Genomic DNA, 16,479 nt, shown 5'->3' with positions numbered 1-16,479 from the left:
CCCCCCTCTTTTCAAAAACATCAGCTGCTGGTGATAAACAAGTGAGTCGCTCGGGGGTACATATATTGGTTTCACCATTCGGTGTCTATTTGAAGAAGTAGTTTTCAGGGGCGTACCGAAAAGGTTTAGATTAAGGAGGAGGATAAATCTTGATTTTATACCATCTATTTTGTCTCTGCTAATTCCAACATATCTGGTAATGTAATATCTGAAAACCTTTAATATTGGTATTTCAAAATTCAGAAATTTTAATAAAATCCAATAATACCATAAACATCAACAAAATTTTTGTAAAATCCAAAAAAAACGAAACATAAGCATTAACAAAATTTTTGTAAAATCCAAAAAAAACGAAACATAAACATCAACAAAATTTTTGTAAAATCCAAAAAAAAACGAAACATAAACATCAACAAAATTTTTGTAAAATCCAAAAAAAAACGAAACATAAACATCAACAAAATTTTTGTAAAATCCAAAAAAAACGAAACATAAACATCAACAAATTTTTTGTAAAATCCAAAAAAAAACGAAACATAAACATCAACAAAATTTTTGTAAAATCCAAAAAAACGAAACATAAACATCAACAAAATTTTTGTAAAATCCAAAAAAACGAAACATAAACATCAACAAAATTTTTGTAAAATCCAAAAAAAACGAAACATAAACATCAACAAATTTTTTGTAAAATCCAAAAAAACGAAACATAAACATCAAAAAAATTTTTGTAAAATCCAAAAAAAACGAAACATAAACATCAACAAAATTTTTGTAAAATCCAAAAAAACGAAACATAAACATCAACAAAATTTTTGTAAAATCCAAAAAAAACGAAACATAAACATCAACAAATTTTTTGTAAAATCCAAAAAAACGAAACATAAACATCAAAAAAATTTTGTAAAATCCAAAAAAAACAAAACATAAACATCAACAAAATTTTTGTAAAATCCAAAAAAATCGTAACATAAACATTAACAAACTTTTCAGTAAAACATTGAAAAAAGCGAAATGCACAAAATTCGATTTCTTTAAATTTTGTAACATCTTGAAATGAGTTATTTTTTAAATTAAAATTAATTTTTAAATAAAGAAAAACCAAAAACTTCAGCGGAAATACAAATGAATTAAGTTTTTGATCTTTGAGGTTTTTAAAATATCTACGACAACGACAACAGTAAAAATTAAAATAGTTTCGCAACCATAACATTCCACGAAGTGAGGTGTAGGAGAAAATTTCATTGTGGATGCAAATACCGAAATAGCAAACTGGGATGAGCCACAAAGTTGAAGATCTCGAATCGGTTTCGTCCCCCCCCCCCGTATGCTTTTTTTTCGACGAAAAAGATTCAGGGCGGAATCAAAGGGGGGAAGAGCAGGGGGGATGAAATCCATTTCTTTATCGGTTGCGAGACAGAAGAACAGCCCTATAAAAGGATTGACCATGACCGAAATGAAACTCAATTCTCGGCCAATGTCAACGCGACACTGACACACTCACGCTCTCACCTCCTTCTGGCATTTGGATTAAACAGTATTGGCTACTATAAAGCCCGCTTATATAAAATGGTAAGTGGATTTGGATTATCTAAATTTGTTAAATATGATTAAAAAATTATTATATCGTTTTAAATTTTGTTAAAAGACGACTTGAGAGTCTATTCGTGGGGCTAGATTTTATAATTAGTGAGAATTGTGTACACTTAGGGATAAATTTCAATTATTTAATATCAAAATCGAGATATTCAGATAAATATTAGATTTAGAAGAAAAATATTTGAAAGCTTGGAAAATTGAACGATATATTTCAAATCTATAGAAATTGAAAGAAATATATTTGAAATCTAGATAAATTGAAAGAAAAATATTTGAAATATCGGGAAATTGAAAGAAATATATTTGAAATCTAGATAAATTGAAAGAAAAATATTTGAAATATTGGGAAATTGAAAGAAAAATATTTGAAATATTGGGAAATTGAAAGAAAAATATTTGAAATATCGGGAAATTGAAAGAAAAATATTTGAAATATCGGGAAATTGAAAGAAAAAATATTTGAAATATCGGGAAATTGAAAGAAAAATATTTGAAATCTAGAGAAATGAAAAGAAATATATAGATGAAATCTCGTGAAATCAGAAAAATATATTTGAAATATCGGGAATTCAGAAAAAATATATTTGAAATATCGGGATATCAGAAGAAATATATTTGAAATCCACGGAAATTATGAACATTTCTTCTAAGAAATATCAGAACTATTGAGATGTATTAGAACTATCTACAAAATTTCAGAAATATATTGAAAAATATACAAATATTGGAAATAGAAAAATATTTGAGAAATATCCCAAATATTTGAAACATATCATAAATATTCGAGAAATATCATAAATATTCGAGAAAAACTTGAAATATCTGATAAATCGGAAGAATTTTCGGGAAACAATGGATTATACAAAAATTCGGAAATACGGTGGAAATATTAGAAATATTTAAAATCAGAACTCATTTTTTATTCAACGTCGCTAGCTTCTCTAAATCCAAAACTCGTCTGCTAACACGCGATTGGATTTGTTTAAACGTAACTAGCGCCAGCTAGCCCAAACTTCTTCTAAGCTTAAATACGGAACCGTAAGGATAATGGCTACAGCTGGCGAGCCGGGGCGTATACAAAAGTGAAGATTATAATTAAGTTAGGTATTTAACAGTAGTACTTTGGTAATTGCAAATTGAGCTTGTCAAAACGTCGGTAATTGTAGAATCTTGGCACTAGCTGTAAGGCAAAATATGGAAAAGTATTTCATTGTGTTTTGAAAAGGATTAGAAAACTAACCATTGTTATTGCAATGATTGTTTTGGCTTTTATTTGCACAAATTGATTAAAAGGATGCATTTATTTGTACTTAGGGATAATAACTATATTGAAACAATTACTAGCGCTGTTCCCAATTAAAGAAACCCGGTATCTCTGGCTCAGGCATTCCGCATCCGCTCGTAATGTCGCTAATTACGGCCATGATGCTCACGTATAGTCTCAGCATGGCTTATTTACACAGGTTAGGAATCGGTTTAGTTTCGTACGTACTAAAGAAGGGGAACCGTTACGTATTGCTGGCCTTTATCGATATTGGAATTATAGCTTCCCAAGCGCCACCTGGATTGTGAAAAAAAGTACTAATTATTATTACTATTTTAAAAGTAAGTATAACTTAATTATAACTAAATCAAAATTGTTGTTTTAAAATTTTCGTACTTTAAAAATTATATTTTAACTATCAATAATTAAAATTAGAATTCAGTTGGCGCTACTAACGGGCCTCTACTCCTAAATCGCGAAAATGTTTACCAAGGCTTAGCCGTGTGTTTACTAAACATGAGAAATGGCTTAGCCTAGGCTAAATTAAAAAATATATGATTCAAAATTGGATTAATAATAGTAGTTCCTACCTGGATATATCACTTCAAAATAAACCTGACCAGCAAATGGCTTTTGCGACAGCAGCGCCGCTTCGGCGAAGTTAGCGGATAATTTCGGAAACTCCCGTAACACGTAGCCTTCTACAAGGCAGAACCCTTAACAAACACTTAGTAAATGCACGCGGAACGCTTGAGTGATATATCCAGGTAGGAACTACTATTATTTATCCAAGATTAAACCTAAGCCACATGCCTCCACCTAATTTTTCAAAGACTTGTTTAATTAATAAACAATATGAAGATGTAACAAAATTATTTACCTCTACACTGCTATTTCAATTATCTTCAGAAACTAAAATAAACATCCGCTAATTCCATAAAAACACAAAAAATTATCTAAAAAATAGTTTCCACAATTTATTGATAGATGTCGCGTCGAATGCCATAATTCGAATGGGCCGCCATCTTTCAGTTCGTAACGGTACCCCACATATAGCTTTTGAATTTTAACCTGTGTAAATAAGCCGTGGTCTCAGCATGGTCTTTATCACAAAAATGTTTTTATTTATTTATTTATAGTTAGGGAGGGTTTTAAGAAATTTCGAAATTTCAAGACGCTAAAACTTTTTTTTTTTTCAGTTTCAATTAGCGATATTTCTAATATCAGCCATGGCGTCCAACGCGGCGCCACCCATGCACGGTCTTGGATTTCCAGGACATATGCCTCACTTCGGTGGAATGGGAGGACATATGCCACACTTTGGTGGCATGGGAGGTCACGTTCCCCACTTTGGAGGTGGAGGAGGTCACCATATGCCCATCGAACACCAACCAGGACACGGCGGCTACTTCGGAATGCCACGATACACAGGCCCAGGGTTGGGTATGCACAGTAGCCCAGTCCCGGTATACGGTGAACCCGGAGTTCGGGTGGGCGGCATGGGCATGGGCCATCATTCCTATTACGGTAGGTACGGCGGTAACGGCCTCTACGGTGGCCACGGAGGTTACCACGCCGCCTCTCATCCGATACCGTCCTACTCATCGGCGTCTCATCCGATACCGTCCTACCCATTGGGGTCCCACTCCGCTCCATCCGTCCGATGGCATGGCGCTGGACCAGGACACCCCGGAATCCCCATTGTCGATCACGGCACAGCTCGTGCCATCCAGGAAATAATGAAAGGGCACGAAAGATCCAGCAGCGGGGATCAGAGCGTTCAAGAGAGTAGTAACAACGTCGTGCTGGGCATACCGATCTTCAAAGGACAGAAGCTGACCCTTCCGGGTTTCTGGATCCACTCCGGAAGAAGACTTTCCGGGAACGGCCTAGGACAGGAGGCTGCTGACTTGTTGGGGGCACACAGTACGCAACATCCCAGGGTCGTTTTCGGCGGTATGAAGTACCCCTTCACCCCCGTCCTGGTTAAGGAACTCACTAAAGCAAACCTCAAGGCTCTCAAAGGACAACAATTGTGGGGTTGATTTAAGGTACCGGAAATTGTAAGCGAAAGCGATTTCTTTGTTTTAGATTCCATAATCACCAAAGTTTTATCTTTATGTGCAATACCAAAACGTTTTTATATTTTTTCATGGTTTTAAAAATTGATGATATTTGATTGATCGTGCGTACCTATCTAAGTCCTTTTTGTTTAGTGTGAGCGTAACTTGTCTGTGACAAAATCCTGTTAACAAAAATAAATTGGCCGAGTACTTGGGCGAATACTAAGTTCATAGTTGAGACATTTTCGTCATAACAATACTGATGTGAATATTGATGTTTAGCAAAAATTACCTATATCTTTGCTATTTTCTTAATTTTTTGTATTTTTGTATTTTTTTTAAAGAGTAAATTAATTTTTTTATTATAGTCTATAGTCTCAATACATTTGTGAACCTATAATGTTTTGATTACTAAACTAATACTTTACATGACCTTACATAAATTATTGTTTGACTGAATAATCCAAAAATATAAATCTTTGTAAGTGTAAAAATTACGAATAAACCAAAAACTGCAAACAAGAATAAGAACATATACTACGAATATTTTCACATTCGTTGGGATATAGAAGTAAGATATTTATATTGTTCGGGAATGATTTAAAATAATAATTATAAAATATTTTTATATTTCTGCCTCATATTTTCGTATCAATGTAGAATAGGCGAAACTATAAAGTCCAGGGGGGGCTGAAAAGATGGTAGTCACGTGACTTTGTGGAGAACTGCAGCGCCATCTATCCTCGGAAATAGGAATTATTATTCATTTTCTTTGGATAATGGCTGTTTAAATTTTGATCGATTCATCTAAACTATCTAATTATTATTATTATTCAAAACATTTTGTAATAGAAAGTGGAAGTTAATTAGCTGTCTGCAGTATCTGGAAGGAATAATTTATTTCTTTACCATCGCACGGCCAACTATAAACACGAGTTACCGAATCGAAGTTGGCTGTGATATGGTAGTCACATTATTTTGTTTACCATTTTAACAAATAGGTTCAGACCAAATTTACTATATAGTTTCGCCTATTGACGTCGTGCTCAAACCTCTAGCGATAAAAATACGAAATTTAAAAACTAATTATCACTATGACTACGAAGCAAAGAGCACATATTTAGCCTAATGATTTAGTATAAAGTCCACCAAAAATGTGTGCTCATTCTATGACTCTAAAAAACCATTTTATCCCTCTACGGACACACTTCTGTGATACGGGCTTATAAACTTATGAAAATATAAAATTAATTTCTGCTTTAATTTAGTTATATTTAAAGAAAAAGAGAAGCTAATTATGAAAACAATGTTGATAAAATTCAACCACAGACCAAAGCTTGACTTAAGAATTAATGGGTTCAAACCTATATACAATGACACAAAACGCCCAATATAATAGGTCCTATTATACCGTTTGTTACCATAACAAGGGAGCCCCTAAATAGGTCACATCATTGTTTACGGTTATTCAATCGCATTTTTAACAGACACCAATAATGGCTCGAATCTGCCATTTAACACCCCAAAATTCAAATCATCTCTGTAGAGTTTGTTGCCCCCATAATCAGCATAATAACAATAATAATAAATATATTTCATATTATAGAAGCATTTCCTTTTGTAAAGCTTTTTTCTCCATTTCCAAACGTATTCAGCTCCAATTTTTTGGGCTTCCGACTGCGTTTAACTGCAGTCCCAAAGGACCCACAATAGATTGAATAGAGCAGGATATAACGGTGGATGAAATATTTTGGGCACTTCCAACAAATTTCGTCTCCTGAAAATGAAAGCTAATCCATATACTCGACCTCAACGCCTCGTTCTGTCCTTACAATACTCAATCGCCAGATGAAATTATCGGGTTAAGATTTTTACAATTATTTCATTCAATTTAATCGAGATTATTCGTTGATTATGCTAATCATGGAGTTTTGGGATATCGTTTTGGTAAGTCTTTCATTTTTGGTTTAAAATAATATAGTGCTTTCTGGTAAAGTGTACTTTGCTTTCTTCAATTCTTCAATTTTTGCATTTGCATTTGAAAAAACTAACTTTAATCAGAAGCTTATAATATATATCTTACTGCAAAAGTATATAGCCAAATCAATAAAATTAAGCCTGTATCCATGGGAGCGAATTTTATTACAGCATCATGACTTAAAATTTACAGCGTTAATTACTTCAACCAAAAGTAAATAGGGGGAGAAAGTCTATCACTGCCTTCAGATTTTACCTTCCACCATGCTTGACACCCTTTTTAAAGAGCTAGTGATCACGTGATATTTATAACCAATAAGGATAGCATTGCTGCGTTGGTGGTATTCCGGTCCGCGCTCAAGATGAAATTTTTTAATTTTATTCCCTGGCAACCATGTCACCGCCTCGCGATTTCAAATAGTCTCTCTGTCAAATGCTGACCATTATTTCCTTCGATAACGGTTGATTTTAATTAATAATAACTATATCAATTGTAAAATAAACAAAAAAAGCTCGTAGCTATAGCTATTATTTCAGTTAAACTTTCAAATTGTTAGGCCTTAACATCGTAGATTTACCAATTAGTCCCCATCTCTGCTCTTAGATGGCGCCACGCTCTCCACGATTGAAGTGAGCGTTATTCTAGTTACGATTTATTTCTTTTCAAAAGTCGTGTTATTATTTTTAAAATGTCGCATTTTAGTTTCTATCATATATCTCCTTTATTTAGGAACTAAATTAAACAAATTATCGAAACCAAAAGTTTAATATTCACGTATTTTATAGAGAACTATTTTTCATCGTGGCGGAGTACAACCGATACCTTTGTGTCCCTGTAAAGAGGCTGGGGGGGGGGGGGAGTCATTTCCGAAGCCCAAATATTTTACCCCTCAAATAAGACGTCGTGCGGTTGGACCCAAGTGCCAGACTTTCTCCCCCTATTTACTTTTGCTTCAACTAACTATCATCGTGGGGTGGCGGAGTGGTTAGCACTTTCGCCAAGAGGAGCCGGGTTCGATCCCAGCTTGTGGCACCGGGTGAAAAACTCGGAACAATTCCTTCTGCGTTGAGTTTGCAAGTACTCTCCCCACTGGTTTAAGGGGATTTCCCTCGAGCTCCTCGGTTTCCCCTCCATAAAAACTTGTTGAGGTTAACGGTAATAGTTAGTGTAGGGAGCTGTTGGCTCGCGTGGCTTGCAGGGCTTGCCACCACCCTCCTATGCATTGTAACCCGGCCACCTGCTAGCGTAGGCTAACGTTATCTAATGTCATCCAGAAAATTTGCTTCCGAAACCGACACATGTTACGGCTAATATTAGGACTAGTTACTAAAATATAATTGACCTCCGCATGTTGGAGTCTATCAGGTTTCATTACCCGAATTTAAGCCCTGTTTTCAAATGCAAAATGAATTTTTAAATCATTCATATTTAGCGCGTTAATTAAAGAATATCAATAATTAGATTAAACACTAGATCAAATGAAACTGGAAATAATTCATAATTTCCCATAGAAATATACTGAACATAGTTTAATTCATTATACGCCTATATTAAATGGTCGGTAAACACGAAACTACGCGAGACAGGAAATTCGTCTCCATATAAATCAAAATTTTAATATAGGCGTATAGTAAAAGTTAGGACTTTCAACTTTTTATTATCTAAGTTGCATATTAAAATTATCACCAAAATACGTAGAAAAACCATGAATTCGAAATATCAAATAGCTCTTTATATAAAATACGAGAGGTCACATGATTACGGTAGATTCATCGTGCAGTTAAAGGGAATATAACCTCGGGTATTTGGTGTGGAACACGAACGTTTGCAGCTCTGGCCGCTCTTGCCTTTGGCTTTCAAAATGTTTGGCGCCACTGTACAGGGTAATTTGAAAAATTGAATGGGTCTTCCATAAAGATTGATTTGCAGGTTATATTCCCTTTAAAGTTAGAGAGCGCGCGCATATTTTGTGTTTGTTGAGCTCGCGCGAAAACGCACGAGACGCTCTACACGATTTTGAAATGACGTTTTAGCGCGCGACACTACAGGTACATGTCTTGGGCACACAGCCTTCTTTGCGTGCTTTTTTGACCATAACATGTAGAGGTATTTTCACGTGCAAAATGAATTTTAAAAGCCGTCAATTCTAGAAAAGAGCGTCGAATTTGTTTCATACCCAATATTACTTGAATCACAATCCTTTCGCTACGCGTTATTTCATACAGTACCACTTTCACGCTAAATTATTGTATTACGTAAAATTCCCCTTTCCAATCCCGACAGAGAGCTTGCATCGTCTGCATTGTAATGGACTCTAGCTTGGCCATAACGGGCAAAGTGGACCGGACGACGGACGCCCAGCGAATGAAAGCGAGAAACCCGGACTGGAAATACCCGGAAGTGTCTCGACTTCCGGATGATAGCGGCTACGCCGGAGCCGCGACTAGTCTTCCGCAAAGGTATCAGGACAATCGTCGTTACGGTTATGGTTACCAAGGCGGTGGCGCCATCGGTGGTGGACGCCCGTACTACGAGGGAGATCGCGTAACCGGTTTCCCCAGCGCGTTACGACCGTACACCGATTCCCCTCTTACGAGCGCCGCTGGATTCTACAACTACAATACCAAATACCCTTATAACAACTACAACTACGACACGAAGTACAATTACAAGCCGTACAACGACCAGTTTTACTCTACTAACTATCCCAAATACGTGAATAAAGTGTATTATCCAATCTACGTCCACGATTACAAACCAGTACCCGTGCCTTACCCCGTCGGTGAACAAAACGGTGGGTTTTACACCAATTACCGGCCGCAGAATATCAAAATGGGCTACGGTAGTCACTTGGGCTTCGTCGAAGCGCTAATGACTCCCAATCAAGGGGTCAAAGTTCAATACGGTCTTAATCCTTTTCTGTGCTACGGTTTGGGAATGAGGTCGTGCACTGGCTATTGGTACAAGCAGACCCAACCCGTTGTCAAATCTAAGGTTGCCTGAATTTCGAAATAAAGGTTTTTTTGATTTAAACCGTTTTTTTGGGTTATTTCCTACTATAATTCCAATTTGGGGTTGATTGCTTCTAATGTTTTCAGGTTAATTTATTCTATTGAACCGCAATGCTAATTTCTTTTGTACAGTATTAATCCGCAATATTTTTTATTAGGTCTAGATTTAAACTGTAAAATTATTCTGTTGAATTTTCATTATTTATATCAATAACGAAATACATTTTTGCCACAGTTAGGTTAATTCTAATAATCACACTAGTAGTTATAGTTAAAAATTGTCAAATTAAAATTTGAAAAAGGTCTGGGAAATTCTTTGTAAATGGTCAGGGAAAACATTGAATAGTCAAGGTATTTAAATCTTAAAAAATTGTGGCAACCCTGTATTAAATTAAAATTAACTTATATTTGATTGATTTAATAGGTACAGTAATATCAAGAATTAATTAACGTTAACTAAGAGCTTGCCGGCTGCTCGTGATTTACGGAAAAATAACCACGCCCAAAACGGGAACTAAAAATATCAAAACGGTTTCAATTTACCGGAAGTGCTAACTTTCAACGATTCTCATTATTACTTCATTATTCATTAAGCCTTTTATACCTGTAAGTCAATTTAAATCAATTGACGGGGGTGCAAATATATCAGTTAACCCATACCAATTAGGCTCAAACTTTCCATCACGGGGCGTCAACCGGATGACACTCTAGCCACTCACGTCGTCAGTTATAGAAATGGTGACGTCACTAAAGTTACAATGACGTTGCAATAGGGAGGATGACGTCACGTAAACACTATCAACATTACATGCTAGATAATTCCAATACACAATACTTAATCAAATAGTAGCAAACGTAATACTTCATTTTGTAACCTTCGTGAATGGATAATCTTTTAAGATTTTGTACTAGATTTTCGAACAATAAGAAATTCACCAGCCATAGAAAACGCCCGAAACCATCATCAATTAATTAGACCAAATGAATAACCCAATCTTTAAAACGAACTAGGCTTAGTTTCCCATTGTTTTGTCCTAAAAGACGCGTTTTTAAATGGGGCCAATTATTGCACCCCTCCCACCGAAAATCTGCTTCATTGAAACGAATTCTCGCGCATAGCGGATCATCTTAAATACTTCCTCGAGCGGACAGGAAGACTCGAAGCAGCGTAGACTTCCTTCAATTAGTGCCCAACGAATACCCACTTTGATGGGAAATAACGCAAAACCGTTCAGTGACCATAGCCAAAATCCACCGCTTAGTCACCTGACATCTCCTATCAACTGTGGTCTTCGTAGCGGGAAACCTTGCGCGTGGCATCCGAAAGAAAGTAGCCGCTAATCGGAGACCATCGTCGTCGATACGAGTAGGAAAAAATAAAAAGTGGAATTAATGAAAGGGGGAAGTATTTTGAATGGAAACAAAATGAAATGGCGTCGTTATTAAGTAATTCAACTGGAAAAAAAATTCCATTTAGTGCCCTCCTCCCTCGTTACTTTCATTCGGTAATAAACCACTCAGGTAGAGAAATTGGAGAAAAAAGCGACCCCCAAATTCACGGCGTGGTCGAGTCGGGCACACCATGGTACCCTGGAAGGCCAAGCCATTAACGGGAATCAAGCGTCCACTTATCGCAATTAGAGCCACGCGTTTAACGGGGTGGGGCAGAACAATGGCTGAGGCATAAACGAGCTATAAAATCGCGGCTGCTTCCGTAGAACTGGTTCACAACTCAGTCAGACATGAATCGGATGGTAGGTTTCTCGAAGGAATGCGGACCGATATGGGTTTAACTATTGTCTCTTCTCTATCGTAGATCTTTGCTTTTACGTTGTCAGTCACCCTGGCCGTGGCCTTAGGACAGGGTGGTGGCTTCGGAGGGGGGCAATTCGGTGTTGGACAAGGAACTGGAGGTGGTTTTGGAGGAGGAGAAGGAGGTAGAGGAGGCTTTGGCGGAGGAGAAGGAGGTAGAGGAGGCTTTGGCGGAGGAGAAGGAGGTAGAGGTGGCTTAGGCGGAGGAGAAGGTGGTAGAGGTGGTCAACAATTCGGTGTTGGCCAAGGAACAGGACTAGGTGGATTTGGAGGAGGTGCCGGAGGTGGTTTCGGCGGCGGAGGAGGAAGAGGAGGATTTGGAGGAGGAGAAGGTGGTAGAGGAGGTAGAGGCGGAATTGGAGGAGGAGAAGGAGGCAGCGGTGGTTTCGGCGTGGGCCAAGGAGCTGGACTAGGTGGAATTGGAGGAGGCGCTGGAGGTGGTTTCGGTGGAGGAGGAGGAGGAGGTAGAGGCGGAATTGGAGGAGGAGAAGGAGGCAGAGGCGGTTTCGGCGGCAGCCAACAGTTCGGCGTTGGCCAAGGAACTGGACTAGGTGGAATTGGAGGAGGCGCCGGAGGTGGTTTTGGTGGTGGAGAAGGAGGCAGAGGTGGATTTGGAGGAGGACAAGGTGGAAGAGGAGGTTTCGGAGGCGGAGAAGGCGGTAGAGGTGGATTTGGAGGAGGACAAGGTGGTAGAGGTGGTTTCGGAGGCGGAGAAGGCGGCAGAGGTGGATTTGGAGGAGGACAAGGTGGATTTGGAGGAGGACAAGGTGGTATAGGAGGTTTCGGAGGCGGAGAAGGCGGCAGAGGTGGATTTGGAGGAGGACAAGGTGGTAGAGGTGGATTTGGAGGAGGACAAGGTGGTCGAGGAGGTTTCGGAGGCGAAGGTGGAAGAGGCCATCAAGGAGGACACTTTGGATTTGGAGGACCAGGTTTTAGCAGCATCGGAAGCGGATTTGTACCAAGTGGTTACAGTTTCCTAGGAGGTGATTTTGGAGGTCCGATTGGATTTGGTAGCGGCTTCGGCGGCGGCTTTGGAGGTTCTTTCGGCGGTGGACAATTCGGTTCCGGAATCGGAGGAATTAATTTGGGTAGTTTCGGAGGATCTCAAGGAGGCTTCGGAGGTGGCTCGGGTGGTTTTAGAGCCGGTGGAGAAGGTGGTAGAGGATCTCAAGGAGGCTTAGGAGGATTTGGTGTTGGCCAAGGCAGTTTCGGAGTCGGCCAAGGAAGTAGCGGATTTGGTGGAGCTGGTGGAATCGGAAGAGGAGGCCTGGGTGGCGGAGAAGGTGGCGCCTCGGGCGGAAGTCCAATGCGTGGTCGAGCTTATCGCACCAGCTACTCTATTCATCAACCATACGGCCGTGAAGCCAAAGGCACAGGTACCCGCACCGAAATGTTCTTCAAGTAAAGAAGCCGAAACAAAAAGGTATTTTAAAAATTATAAAAGTTACCCTAGACTCTCAAGTTTAAAACTGTTTCATTCTCACAGGTTAAAACATATCTTTCTGCGGAACAATGAATTTGAAGGTGTGCTTTAAGAATTTAATCCCCTTTTGTGTTCATAAATACCAAGAAAAGTGCCAAGGTATATACTTATCATTGTAGGTCTCAGTTCATTTTAGAGAAAGTAAACTTTTGCCTTACGAGAGAGCAACTTCAATGATTTAAAGAAATTCAATGATTACATCAACCTATCCGCTGTATTATCCTTAACAAATATATTAAGGATATTTAGGAAAAACAGACGTACCATTTTGGAAAGTCAACAAACCCGCGTTAAAGTCTCACTCTTAGAAACCGACCCAGTGTCGCCATCCACAGCTAAATCGTGCAACTATTTAGCCTTGAAATTACATTTAAATTGTAGTTTAAATTTGTAAATGTATTGTCAAAAATTACACGAACGAGTGTATTTATTGTAAGTGCTGTGATTTAATGTAAAGTTAATAAATAAAAATAAATTTGTATATTTTGTCGTATATATTATTTAACCTTATGGTCTTAAATACTTATAAAATCAATTAAGTTACGTTAAATATGAATAAATTTGTGATACCTTCCTACTTTTTAATGTCAGTGCTAGGTCCTGCAGGGGTAGCAGTGTTGTTATAATTTTGTCGCAGTTACGGCGTTAGATAAAAATACAAATTTGAATAACACAAAAATCAAGGTTGGCCCATTGAAAACCATTATTGACTAAAAATAAAAAACACATTGAGATTAAACTATTTATGTCATTTTTTGGATCAATTTCCCTGTAATTTGGTTTTTGATAGAATAGTTGCTTTGGAGATAAAACTACCAAATGTATTATAGAATTTGTTCAGAACAAATTTTTATAAACCTTTTAGCTGTTTTAATAACCGTACATTTTGACAATTTGTTTTTATGAGAATGGCGTAAGATAAAATGTATGAGGTTGGTTTGATTTTGTTAAATAGGTAATAGTTTACCATTTGTTCCAATTAAAATCTTATCTACATTATTTAAAATTAACGTTTATAGAAACACTTTAACACATCGTTCTCGATAAGTATATAACATTTTATAGATTATGCTTTATATTATTTCTTACTGTTTAAAATTTTGTAATTTGCGTATTTTGCTGCCGCGATATGAATAAATTAATTAAAAATAATGTTTCGAAGCGTGCAGGCTCTTACTCTGTTTAGAGATAATTAATTTATTAGTTATTCTAATAATTCACAGCTTTGCTAGGGTAATCGTCACCCCGTTTGGTGACAAAAAACCGGTAATAAACATTTAGAGTTTTGCCGATTTTCCGATAAAATTTAAATTATCGTATTGGCCAAAAATTGATTCGAAATTATCGATTGGAACAATAATAACCGTACGACTGCCAGTAGTGTAGCCAGGTCACATAATTTCTAAAAAAAATATAATAATAATAAAAAATAATAGTAATAAAAATAAATACAAAAAATTAAAACAAAAACAATTATAAATACATTAAATCAACGATAATATGACCATTATTTTAATAATGTATTAGTTTTCACTTTTTAATTGCTTTGAATATATATTTTGCCACTGACGACTAGCAACACTCCTGAAATGGTTACTGTCTTCATACACGAATTATACGAGCATTTTGGTATATACGTCAATTTAAGAGAAAGTGGACCTATAAAAATCCCTCATAAAAGCAAGCAGGAAAGAAATAAAGAAAAAATGAATTAAATGCACCAGCGTATTTATGAAAAAATAATTGAGTGTCTGGGTGCAATAGTGGGGGGTTTTCTTCGCCATTGAAGAGAGAAAAATGGGAAATTTCGAAATGATCTGACCATTAAAAATTACCTCCAGCAAATAAGTGCGCTTTTGGGTCAAGGGCTAACTAACAAAATTGACAAATCGTTTAACCCGCCTAGCGTTTGTTTCCCGGAATGCGTCATATAGTTAGATAAAATAACAATTTGACCCCGCTGGCACGCTTCCGTGCATCCAGATTTATATAGATAGTTTACGAAATACGGGACACGCTTTATAATATAGAAATTATTCGATAGATAAGAAAAATACACGTGTCAGATTCCTGCCAAGCCAAGCGTGAAGACCCCCGTCGAGTTTCCTTTTTCATGATTTATTGTTGCGGTTCCTTGAAAAATAAACTGCTTAGAGGATACCCTTTTTAAAACGTGTGGGTAAGCTTAATTGTGTACAATAGACAATACCTTGGAATGACGTGTAAAGCAAACTTGTAGAATAATATAATTAGTTTTATTATGTACAATCTAATTCTCTACAAGTTCCTCCTACATTTTTCCAAGAGGGTAGCTTAGCCTATCTATTAAAATTTATTAACGTATAGAATCTATGTGTAAAATTGGAGTTAGAAATATTACGTGGAGCAGTGTGAGTCGTATCTGACCGGACGTACCCAATTTGTCATGATAGAAGGCGTCTCTTCCGAGCACAGTAATTCACACATTGGTGTCCCCCAAGGAAGTGTCCTGGGTCCATCGCTGTTTTCTCTGTATGTCAACGAGATTGCCAAATCGCTTAAATATAGTACTTAAGTATAAATAAGTACTTTAGTATCTTTTCGCTGATGACGCTGCCTCAGTTTGTAAATCGCTATCTCCTGTAACCTTAATTGAGTTCATGGATGCGGACATTCATGAAGAACCGGTAAGATTCAAACCACACCACCGGAGGTCTATCATCAGAATGCCCTACGCCGGCGTTTACAAGCCCGGACAGGTGACAAAACCAGCATGGGTAGCAGAACCCCACTACTGATGGTCGCACCCTCGACGCAAGCCGCTCAACCCAGCAGAAGGTGCAGCAATGGTTCGACCAGCTCGCCACTTCGCACACAGCAGCGGGAATAAGAGCGGAAGAACTACACTTGTCCCTCCAAAAAAGCAAATCAACATTTACGGTTTTTGGAACAGCTAATAGACTATCAGTGTTTCAACATGTAAAGGAGCTGCCTATAAGCGGTGTAACTCGAGTTACCTCGGTTAAGTACCTTGGTGTGCACATTGATGAAGAACTAACATTTGCCCCGCATACTGATTATTTATCTAAAAAACTGAACCAGCGACTGTGGTGTATTCGCTCACTTAAGCCTGCACTCGATGTCAAGCTCTTGAATACTCTTTATAAAGCCCTAGTGCAGCCTTTGTTTGATTACGGCGACGTATTTTATCATGCCACCTCCGAAAGCCGTTTGAAGCCGCTTCATATTTTGCAAAATAGGGCTGCTAAACATCGCTCTTCAACAACTGA

At 37.5% G+C, this 16,479-nt stretch overlaps 2 protein-coding genes across 2 annotated transcripts; both read left to right on the top strand.

Annotated features, from left to right (window-relative positions):
* The first annotated feature begins 1,484 nt into the window (after positions 1-1,484).
* On the top strand, positions 1,485-4,960 carry LOC149951511 (uncharacterized). Its single transcript, XM_090170040.1, has 2 exons — positions 1,485-1,572; positions 4,063-4,960. The coding sequence occupies exons 1-2, from the start codon at positions 1,570-1,572 to the stop codon at positions 4,906-4,908; spliced, it is 849 nt and encodes a 282-aa protein (XP_090026166.1). The 5' UTR covers positions 1,485-1,569; the 3' UTR covers positions 4,909-4,960.
* Positions 4,961-6,784: 1,824 nt separating this feature from the next.
* LOC149951510 (uncharacterized) lies at positions 6,785-9,907 on the top strand. Its single transcript, XM_090169567.1, has 2 exons — positions 6,785-6,873; positions 9,188-9,907. Exons 1-2 carry the CDS (start codon positions 6,841-6,843, stop codon positions 9,905-9,907), a joined length of 753 nt encoding a protein of 250 aa, XP_090025693.1. The 5' UTR covers positions 6,785-6,840.
* Positions 9,908-16,479: the final 6,572 nt, after the last annotated feature.

Source organism: Leiobunum rupestre, chromosome 3 (genome assembly GCF_980474605.1).
Source record: "Leiobunum rupestre chromosome 3, qqLeiRupe1.1.hap1, whole genome shotgun sequence".
Taxonomy (NCBI): domain Eukaryota; kingdom Metazoa; phylum Arthropoda; class Arachnida; order Opiliones; family Sclerosomatidae; genus Leiobunum; species Leiobunum rupestre.
Note: the sequence above shows the minus strand (reverse complement) of the source record. Positions and strands in the feature narration are given on the sequence as shown.

Excerpts from the sequence above, each read along its gene's own strand:
- LOC149951510 (XM_090169567.1), top strand. The coding sequence starts at position 6,841 with ATGCTAATCATGGAGTTTTGGGATATCGTTTTG. Across the intron at positions 6,874-9,187 it reads AGTTTTGGGATATCGTTTTG|AGAGCTTGCATCGTCTGCAT; the intron begins GTAAGTCTTTCA and ends CAATCCCGACAG.